Source organism: Cynoglossus semilaevis, chromosome 11 (genome assembly GCF_000523025.1).
Source record: "Cynoglossus semilaevis isolate Cse_v1.0 chromosome 11, Cse_v1.0, whole genome shotgun sequence".
NCBI classification, from domain to species: domain Eukaryota; kingdom Metazoa; phylum Chordata; class Actinopteri; order Pleuronectiformes; family Cynoglossidae; genus Cynoglossus; species Cynoglossus semilaevis.
This window is the reverse complement of record NC_024317.1, coordinates 14,386,102-14,397,257: the sequence shown is the minus strand read 5'-3', so window position 1 is coordinate 14,397,257 and position 11,156 is coordinate 14,386,102. Positions and strand designations below refer to the sequence as shown.

Here is an 11,156-nt window from a genome sequence, read left to right as displayed (position 1 = left end):
ATGAGGAGGAAGATGAGGAGGAAGATGAGGAGGGCCTGAAGGAAGAAAAAAATCCAAAATAGTAAACCAACAAGAGAGAAAAAAATATAAAACAAACAAGGAGCAAGAATGTATAGGAAAAAACAGCTAAAGGTTAGCATTTGATTATACTAAATCAGAAGGGCCTCCTACTGTAACACACACACACACACACACACACACACTGAACACACAGCCCCTCCCCTCTCAAACTGTCCAATAATAACACTAATGTAGGACAGGGACAGACGTTGTTAGCAGCTTTTCACACGAGCGCATGTATGTATGTGTATATGCGTGTGTGTGTGTGTGTGTGTGTGTGTGTGTGTGTGTGTGTGCTTGCAGGTGCGTTTACTGTACATTCAGCCATGCAGAAGTAAAACTGCGTGTCTTTGTTCACTGGCGTGTGCGTGCGTGTGTGTGTGTGCGTGTGTGTGTGTAGCTGTATTTGTCAGAGTCCTTCGTGTCTGGTTGTCACTGGTGTTTTCCTAACAGTAAACGGGCCTTGTGCTCGTCACGTGCACGCTCTGGTCACCACGTGCACACCCCCTGTGCCCTGGGTGCAGCAGCAGAGAGCCCATGTCCAGATGGTGCAGCTTTTCTCCGCTCCTCCTCTGAAAGTGGAGCAGTGGGTTAAGCTTCCATTACAGCAGCTTAAAAACACACTAATCATCAACGGCAGCAGCAGCAGCAGCAGCGTGGAGGACCTGAAGGAGACGGCCAGACGACTGACCTCTGACATCAGCCTCAGACAGAACTGCTTAGTATATTAAACCACCTCTGGTTTCAATATTTTTAAAGGTTAATTCCCTAAATCAATCTACCAGTGGTTCTCAAACTGTGGTACGTGTACCACCAGCGGTACGTGAGCGCTCTCTAGTGGCACACGGGAAAAATTCATATTTTCACATTTACATTTTCAATTGAATAAATCTGAAACATACCATGCACAATTACTACAACATTTCAACATAAACATCTTTCTAAACATGTCTAAACCTCTGCTGTGGTGGAGGCTCTACAGTGAAGTGCTGCTGTGTTCTGCTGCTGTGTTCTGATGTTGGTCATCATGGTGGGACTCAGAGACATCAGGGTTTTCTCAGCTGGTACAGAGTTGAAAAAAACCACTGCCGTTTACATCTGCTAACTTTTAGCTTTTTCTCAGCTAATACTCAGTACAGTACGCTACAACACAGTATTATACCATGCAGACTACAGTACGTAGCTGTTCAGAATCAAATACTTCACTACAATACAGTATAACGCAGTACTGTGCAGTACAGACAACTATAACACACTGCAAAACTCTACAGTACTGTACAGAAAACTAGATTACAGTGCAGTGGTTAAAGTACTGAATGTTAGATAACAGTAGTGAACTACTACAGTACAATAGAGTGCAGTATAGTACTGCTGTGTATACCACAGTATCTGTCATACTCTCCAGTTACTGCTGATCCACAGGAACAAATGTTCTAAAAGCTATGATAACAGGTTTCTGTGTGTGAGGTTCCTCAGTTCAGCTCCAGCTCAGCACGAAGCGCACACACACGCACACACACACACACACACACACACACACACACACACAGGGCAGCAGGATTTAAATTCTAGTGTCCACAACACCATGGTCCAGTTTTTACGAGTGAATGAACAGGAAGTGAAGTGATGATGAAACGAAACCTTTAGCTTTGATCTGTGTGGAACAGATTTCACTACGTCTTTATGTCCTCCTTCTGGACAGATTAATACGGTTGTTGTATTGGGTTGATGGGTGAAGGGAGACAGACGCACGAGGGAGACAGACACATGAGGGAGACAGACGCACGAGGGAGACAGACACATGAGGGAGACAGACGCACGAGGGAGACAGACACATGAGGGAGACAGACGCACGAGGGAGACAGACGAGGGAGACAGACGCACGAGGGCGACAGACGCACGAGGCAGACAGACACAGGAGGGCGAGAGACGCGCGAGGGAGACAGACAGAGGAGGGCGACAGACACATGAGGGAGACAGAGGCATGAGGGAGACAGACACATGAGGGAGACAGACACACGAGGGAGACAGACGCATGAGGGAGACAGACAGAGGAGGGAGCCAGACAGAGGAGGGAGACAGACACATGAGGGAGACAGAGGCATGAGGGAGACAGACACAGGAGGGAGACAGACACAGGAGGGAGACAGACGCACGAGGGAGACAGACACATGAGGGAGACAGACTCATCTAGACAGACTCATCTTATTGTTGCTGTTGTCAGTTGCTGTTTTTGTTCGTGTTGTGTCTGTGGTTTGTGTTGTTGTCGTATAAAACTGCTTTACTAATTTCCAGCATAGTAATGTGTTCCTAGTGTGTGTGTGTGTGTGTGTGTGTGTGTGTGTGCGTTTATACACATGCATGAAGTTGAGAAGTTGGAGTGTTGTTATGGTGATCAAGGAAGCCAGTGTCACCATAACAACCATTTAAATCTGCTCTGCAATGCACACGCACACACACGAATGCACAAAGAGACACACGCGCAAACCCACACACAGACACACGCACATGTTGGTGCCCACCAGCTGAGAACCACAGTGAAGTTTTCTTTTGGTTTGACTACAGCTCAAACTCTTCCTCCAAACTTTCTCTCCCAGCCTCAGAGCCTCCTCCTCCTCCTCCTCCTCCTCCTCCTCCTCCTGCTGCAGGAGTACAGGAGGAGGTGACGTGTCTGTGTTTTTAAAGAATCCTGCTGACAAGTTCAACTGACGGACAGTGATGATGGAAAGATCCTCTTTTATCTCTCCTTCATCTCTCTCTCTGTCCTACCCCAGCCACCCTCCTGTCTGCAGCTTCCTTTGTTGTCTGACTGTACTTTTCTGCTCCACCCTCCTCCAGCAGCGCCACCTCTGTGTCAATAAAGGAATATTCCATGGTATTCTTGTTTCAGCTCACACAAATGACTTCATCGTGGTTCACATGTTTGTTTGTTTTTTTTGATGAAAACAAAATACATAAATAACCAGCAGCAGCTCTGTTTCCTTTACCCTCTCTTCCAGCACCAAAGTCCATGGAGAAAATCATTGATTTTAGCACAGTGACACAGCAGTTGTTGATTTACTGCTTCCTCTATCACTTAGTTTAAATGTGGTGTTTTGAGCCCAAACTCTTCGTAATCCTTTGCCAGATTTACCTCAGTGACACAAACAGACTATAGGAGGCAGCAGAAGGGCAGTGGCTGCTGTATTTCTTTGAGCTAAAATCAATGATTTTCTCCATGGACTTTGGTGTGAGGGGGAGCACTCTCACATTTCCATAAATTTAGTGTTTGAGGTTTTGTACTTAAACAAATCCTCCACTGCTGAGAAGTCAGGAAGCAACGGGCTGACCACTCTGCCCCCCCGAACTCCCCCCCCCCGACTTTACTCTCTTGGCCCCTCCCTCTTTTTCATCCTAACAGTCCTAAGAAGATTAAGAAACTGACCTTAGAGCTCAGTCAGTCTGAAATGAAAGTAGAAGTAGAAGAGGAAGAGGAAGAAGAGCCTTGTGCTTTTAAAAACTGTGATTATAATCATCATCATCATCCTCTTTCACATCACCACTATCATCTTCATCATTCTTATCACCATCATAATCATCATTATCAACATGATGAGAATGATGACCATCTTGATGATCATCTTCATCCTCATCAATAGTCATATCATCACACCTATCTTCACTAATAAAACAATCATCTTGATTGCCATATTAATTATTCAGCTTAATTGTCATTATCATTAAGTATCCACCTCATTATTATCAAACTCATGACCATCCACATCATCTGTAAAACCACCACCTCCTTATTAACACGGTTGTTGTCATAAATATCATTAGCATTAGCCTTCATACATTCAATAATATAATATATTTCTTCACTATTTCACAGAAACGAGGCTTTTCTAATTGAATCATTTGTATTTCCTCCTCTAAAATTCCCACAATCCTTTTGGTTAAAACACAATCGGTGAGAGAAACACTTCTATTTCTTGAGAAGCTTACACGGCCCTGAACAGAAGTGACCCACACTGAGGGTTTTTCATCTCTTCAGGATATAAAGAGTAGGTGTGTATTCAAACACAGTCACACACACACACACACACACACACAAACAAACTTCTAATTATGAATTACGCAGCTTAGATCAGTGAAGCCAAACTGTGTGTGTGATGTATGTTGCGAGTTAACGCCTGGAGAGGGACGAGTCGGGCCGTGTGAACAGTCGTGGATTTGGAAGTGGATCACAGATGAGAGGGTTTCTCTTGGTCTTTGCTCAGTTTTCCCAGAGGGAAAATCCGAGGAGATTCCTCTGAGAATTCTTCACTTTCTGATGTAAAAAGCTTCAGGCAGAAACCTAAGTTTGCGTGAGTTTAGACAGGAACAGTTTTTATCACATCCTTATCATCACTATAGTTGTTTCCTGCATCAACCCTATCGTCACTTTAGTTTTATTTTCAACAATAACTGATTGTTTTCACCTGGACCTAATGTCCTTTCATCATCATTATTCTTGTTGTCGATTGTTATCTTCGTCATCCTCATTAACATGTTCCCTGTAATTACAGCATTTGAATCATTCGTATCCTCTTTAGAATCACCAACTATAACAAAAAGATATATATCGATGATAGAACAAAGTACTGATGGAAAAATAACCATTAGCTTTAGCTCTGCTGGGCGTGAAGCTAATTTGAAGTTTTCTCTTACTGAGGAAATGTGTATAACAATAATGTCTCAGGATAATGGGTCTGACTGTATGTTCACCGTTACACAGCATGAGGGAGTGAGAATGGGAATGTGGGCGGAGCTTCATCACGCAGTATTCTCTGGGTGTGAAAATCTGCTAAAGCTCTGTCTGTGGGGAGTTGGTGTGGGGGACACTCCAACATGGACATTTTGGACATTTCTAGGACATTTTTTAGGTCTCCACTGAGCGAGAGAGTTTTTTGAGGTTCAGGATTTAGTTGGGATTAGAATTGACGTAAGGTTAGAGTTGGGTTTAGGGTTAAGATTAGACATATGTTTGTAATGGGTAACGTTACGTAAGGGGCTAAGGAATATGCTACGTCTACGTGAAGTGATGATAAACTACAAAACGCTGTGTGTGTGTGTGTGTGTGTGTGTGTTTCCACAAAGCTTCTTTCATTGGTCTGAAAGGCTGTTTCTTTTTTCTTCATTAATCCAGAGTGAGAGTGACTGCTCTGCTCACTTTGGTATGCAACGCCTCATCCTACCAGAAAAACACACACCAACCACACAACACTGACTCACACACACACACGAACATGCCAACCTCCTTTTCTTCTCCCTCAGATTACTGACAGACAATACTAGTGTCCTTCCTGTTGATTTCAGTTGACTCATCACTTGTCTGTTGTGGTGTGATGCTGTTTATTCTTTTTGATTGGCTGTTTGTGTTTGTATTTCCCAGAGTTGAAGTGAGTGAAGACTTGATGAGTCACACAGACCCATGGTTTACATCCAGTGTTTGTCTTTCATCCTACTGATTACTCTGACATCATTACCCTCATCACCCTGACCTCGAGAAAGACCAACACTTAGAGTAGGCAGTTAAAACTGCGACCAGGTTGCTGTAAGGTTAGAGCACTAACCACTCTTCCACTGAGGTCCCAGAAGTACCTGGACTTCCTGGTGACCCCAAGGGTCAAAAGTTCACTTTAGAGCAGTGTGACAGCAGCATCCAGAAGAAATACAGAGAGGATCCACAATGATGGCCCCTGAAGGGGTCAGCCAAAGGAGAAGAAGAAGAAGAAGAAATTGATCACAAACCTTAGAAGTCGGAACGACTTCTTTAAGACTGGAAAATGTGTGTTTCTGGGAAATTATATTGAGGACGAAAATTAAACTTTCCCATCATTATCTTCATCTACGTCAGGGCCATCGTTGTTACCTTCATCATCACCATCATCCTCATCTCACCCCTCAATTTACATCTACTCACCCACTCCGATCTTCTCGTCCTCTGTCGGTGTCCACATCATGTCTCGGCGTTTTCCGGTGCTGGTGAATCTGTCGCGTTATTCCAGATAGTGTCTTTGTCGAGTTGTTTTTTCCCCCCCTCACGGTTATTCCTAGGCTTGTTCCAGTTGCTGACACAGCTCGGCTCACCTGAGTCTCCCAGGGATGTCCCAGCGATTCCGGGAGATTCCGAGATTGAGCTCAGTTCCGAGCTCGAGATACAGGACCTGGTCGAGTCCCGGTGATGCTCAGCTCTGAGGCTTCCTGCTCCTACAGGAGTCTCCTGAGGAAAAGCTCCAGGTCAACTGATCTAAAAACATCACGCAGACCTGTGCGTCACATCCAGGCGAAAGTTTGCGCCGCTCCGTGCCGGGACGCGGCCGTGATGGACAAGGTTTTTGTTGAGTCTGCTCCGATCCGGTCCGGTTCCTGTGTTGTCAGAGTAGCGTGCGTGAGGGAAAATCCGCTCCTAGATGTACGTCAGTCTGGTCCGGAACCATCTCTATGAGATGCTCCAGCACATCCCAGGTTTTCCAGACCTAGTACTCTGTCGCTGCTGTCTGTCTCTGCGCTGCTCTCCGGTCTAACGCACCCGTACTAAGGGAAATGAAGACACAGTTGTGCGCGTGCGTGCGTGCGTGCGTGTGTCAGAGCCGTCATCAGCGTGGGGAAAATCCTGCAGCTCAACCTGATACAGAAGAAAAACAGGCGCAGCAGAGCAGGAGGCTGCGGCTGAAGGACCAAAACAACAGTAAAAAAAAGACAGAAAATTATAAGACACAAAGTAGAAAAAGAGCAACACATAAATTAGACAGGAATGTAAAAAATGATTGACAGGGGCGCAGCCAAGGGAGCCCTTAACCACTGCACCCGTCTCAAACATTTTACACCTGGTTCCACTCCCAAAAACACCCGTCACTCCCAGTACACCACTGTGACAAATATTTGAATTGAGCAGCAAATAATACTGTGTTCAGATAAGACATGTGCATTAAGAAGGGGACGTATAGTTTCATTCATTGTAATAGTTAATTCATTGTAATAGTAGTATTACATCTGGTACTGTAATTCAATTCTGAAACCACACCACTTGGCCCATTAGAACTGCCTTTGGCATATGTATCATTTCTGTTTCAGAACCATCTGCATTTATGAAGTAAACAGTCGGTAGACAATAGTTGTGGTGAGAGTTCATATTATAGAAAAAATCCAGCATTTAAAATTATTCATGTAAATTTAGTACTGGGTCAATAAATCACGGACGATTATGAACTTTCATCAATCCAGTACAAACAATAGAGTAAAACAATGATTAATCGTGAGTTCACTGCAGGTCATCAATGACACAAACGGAGACGGAGCCAGTTTTTTTTTTTTTTCAATCAAAGCAACACTGCCCTCTTTTGATGGCCGGGAGAAGCTACATCACAAACTATGTGAATATGGTCCACGTTATCAATAAAAGTACGAAAAGAATGTAACAATTAAACAAATAAATACAACAAAAGTAAAGCGAAATAGTGTTTTCAAAATAGACTGTGAAGAAAATGCCTTGGTTATGTTAAAGTCAGTTACTAGGTAATACATTTAAACACTCACTGAAAGTAGGAAAGGTACCTTATGATAGAAGTTACAATTCTTTAAATAAATGAATTAACTAACACTTTACTCAATGAATATATTTTATTTAGACGTTTCTACAAAAATGTTAATCAACGAGGACCGTGTGTCCTTCGTTGTCTCGTGTCCTCCTGTAGTGACTGTACAGACAGTCCTTCCTGCACGCCTTTATAAAACTTTTCAGTTCTCTGACAGATAGTACTGAATCCTGTCTCTATATTTCCATCACTTTAGAGTCACTGCAACGATCACATTCATTTGTTTGTATTGTTGTGAGTACAACTGTACTGTATACTGTATATTTGCTAAAAGTTGGATCCATTTCCATACAAAGCAGATCATTAACGCAAATGTTTTTTCATTGTCTAGTGGAAATCCAAACTCTCCTCACATGTGGGATACTGAACACTTTGGAAAGGGACAGAATGAAAGATTTGCATCTTATTTTTTTACAGATAAAATTTCTAATTAAACAAAACTGTTCTGCCACATTTGATTTTTCTTTTTCTTTATTTCGGACAGACTCAGTTGAAAGGTGATTCAATTTTACCATTTTACTCTCAGAGTGAGCGTCATTTATGGACCAGACTGTAGGAAAAACATGAAATCCCTCCCAATTTAAAATATAGATAAATACATATAAATATATTTAAATTGTATAAAGAGAGACCCATTGTTCACATTCACTTTGTCTGCTTGAAGAAAAATGTGGAAAAAAAACAAAATAAAATAATAACAAAGGCTTGTAGAATCAGGAAAACCACAGGAGTGGAGAAGTGTCATCACTGTCTGACTGTTCAGCTTCATCTGCAGTGTGGGCACACACACACAAACACACACACACAGGATAAACAAGGTAAGAACATATTTGTTAAACATTTTCCAATTCTACATATTTATGAAGACATTTTTGGTTTCTCCATAACACAGCAGCTTTCGTGTGTAGATTATTGTTCTTCTCCTTCACCCTATTTTTAATGACTGAAAAATATCCCCAAGCCATCAGTGAGTGGTTAATGTTTACTTGACATTACATTAGTGCTATCTATCTACGTATCTGTTAGGAGTCGAGTTTATGAATCTAAAGTAGCAGCAGCTCCAGTGTCTCTGTGAGATAAAATCACTGATTTTCTCTGTCAGTGATTTTATCTCACCAACAGCTCAGAGCTGCTCTCACTTTGTGATATTAAATAAAGTTTGAAACTAAAGATGGTGGAAGTGCGGACATGGACTGTAGGAACATTACTACTCACCATCTGTGTTCTCAGGGTCAAACGGATCAGAACTAACGTCACCTCTGATGGAATTATTCAAATCTTCAGAGTCGCTGCTGACATCACTGTCGTCAGCGCTGTCACTGTCTTGGACGATTTCACCGAGGAGCTGAGAGATCTGTAGGAAGTTTGAAAACCAAGGGAAAGATTTCCATCACGTTCTACATTCTAAACTCTAGACCACCAAGAAGGCCGACACAGTCAAGCCCATGGGCTGCAGCCCACAAAAGAATGATATAAAATAAAAGCTGTACTAGATATAAACTCTCTTTTACAGCTGATAATTAGATTAATTGCTAGAACAGACACTAACATCACCATTCTAAAGAAAAAAAAAAGAAAGAAAAACAAGACTCCATGACTCTGATACCTCCTCCTCTGTGGGAGTGTCAACTCGTCCAACGTCGTCTGGGTTGTCATTGTTGGTCAGCTCTTCTATGAGCGGGTCAGTGTCCATGTCGTCATCGTCGTCGTCGTCCGAGTCCGAAGAATCATCATCGTCGTCATCTTGGTCTTCATCCTGAAGGAGAAGAATTAAGAAGAAGAACAGATCTGCGTCAGATCTAACTTCAGAGCTTCATGAAGTCCAGACAGTGGTCCACACCAGCGTCCGTGTTGTTACCTCGTCCTCATCGTCGTCTCCTTCTTCAGCCAGTTTCTGTCGCCCTACCTCGTAGAGACGACACACTGTGTCCAAGCTCACAGAGTCCTGGTTCTACATGGTCCAAACACATGACAAAAGACAAAGAGTTGAATTTCTTCATAATTTCACTTTAGGCTATAGAAATTAGGCTATAGTAAACAAAACAATTATATTTCTGAAAAAAAAAAACAACAATCTGGTAAACCTTCAAAAGCTAGAGGTCAGCTGTAACAGATGAACTGGGTTTAAATCTGTACCTCAATAACAGCCAGGTAACAGTCCTTGTTGTCGGTGCACAGGTCAAAGATGTTCCTCTTCACATCCACTGTAGCTAAAAACAAATCCACAGCATATTTGATCAGCTGAGTCTCAAAGCTAAAGCTACAAACTTCTTCAAGAACAGCACTGAGAAAGATGTGTTTAAATACAAGGGTTTTTCTTTAACCAACATCAACATCACAATTTTAACAATTTTCAAAGTGATTGCTGAAGTGGTTCCTACTGATGGGCTTGTAGTCCGTAGCGTCAAAGGTTCTGAAGGAGGAACCAAAGGGACTCTTCATCTGCTGGTCCATGGTATCGTCCTCATCATCAGCTTGCAGCATGGCTGTGTAGAAAAAAGAATCATCATTCTAGAATTTACAGCTTGTTATTGCAAGCCATCAACAAGTTTAGAGCAACATCTGGATGCAGACAAGCGTTTGTTACCTCTCGTTGCCTTAGAGACGCTGTACACAAAGGTACAGAAATAAATAGCCATTTTTAAAATACATTCAAAACAACCAAAAAGTGAATAGCCATTTTAAAAATACATTCAAAACAACCAAAAAGTGAGAGACATGAAAGCCTGACTTATGCAGTCTAGGTGAGACGGTTGGATTGACAAGGACACAAAGACACTCAGTACATTTAATTTCTCCAGATAAAACCTTCTACGTTACCTCCATACATGATGGTGGCGTTACTGTTGAAAACCAGTCGGCACTGGTCAAGAGCTGGGACTGTGCGCAGGAGGTGAAAGGTCTTCATGTCCCACTGACACCAGCAGTTAAGGCTGAAAACTTCATGGACCTCACAACACTCAGAGTTACCTTAATTATTACTTACTTAAGAAGAAATCTCTTCTTCCCTCCAATAAAGGTTGCATTTTGTTTAACATTTGGTGAGGTTGGAGGGCAGATGATCCTCCAACCTCACCAACAAAGACCTCAACCTTGCTTTCTCTTCCTTTCTTTTCGTAATATTAAAGAGGTTTTTGGACCCACATTTGGAAACCTAAAATCTAACCGTGATAGCGTTTGCAATACTGTATCGTATATAAAAGACAATGTATGCAACACAAAAAACACTGAACAACTAGTAAGGTAAAAATATTTAGATTTTTTTACAGTTTCTAGCATGAGTGGTAATTATTGAGTAATTGTACAATGGTCAACCTGTGCCAACAATAAAATAAATCTTAAAAATGTAACTTGATCAGAAAAGTTATTCAAGTGTTAGAAAAACAAACTTCTTTCAGGCTGCCCTAAACATTTAAGGTCTATTACAAGTATTTCCACTGATACTAATGTTATCATCACCAGATACAGAACGCTGAT

At 42.2% G+C, this 11,156-nt stretch overlaps 2 protein-coding genes across 2 annotated transcripts in view; both read right to left on the bottom strand.

Annotated features, from left to right (window-relative positions):
- The window catches only part of dock3 (dedicator of cytokinesis 3), a 41,134-nt gene extending 33,877 nt beyond the window's left edge, over positions 1-7,257 (bottom strand). The window contains exon 1 of the mRNA XM_008320771.3: positions 6,005-7,257. Within this exon, the coding sequence (XP_008318993.1) occupies positions 6,005-6,044 (40 nt within the window). The 5' untranslated portion in view covers positions 6,045-7,257. The remainder of the gene's footprint in view (positions 1-6,004) is intronic.
- Positions 7,258-7,386: 129 nt separating this feature from the next.
- Positions 7,387-11,156, bottom strand: part of LOC103386484 (DDB1- and CUL4-associated factor 1) — a 21,652-nt gene continuing 17,882 nt past the window's right edge. Inside the window, 7 exon segments of the mRNA XM_017036569.2 lie at positions 7,387-8,448; positions 8,895-9,033; positions 9,286-9,435; positions 9,538-9,630; positions 9,816-9,889; positions 10,061-10,165; positions 10,500-10,593. Coding sequence (XP_016892058.1) covers positions 8,393-8,448; positions 8,895-9,033; positions 9,286-9,435; positions 9,538-9,630; positions 9,816-9,889; positions 10,061-10,165; positions 10,500-10,593 — 711 coding nt within the window. The 3' untranslated portion in view covers positions 7,387-8,392.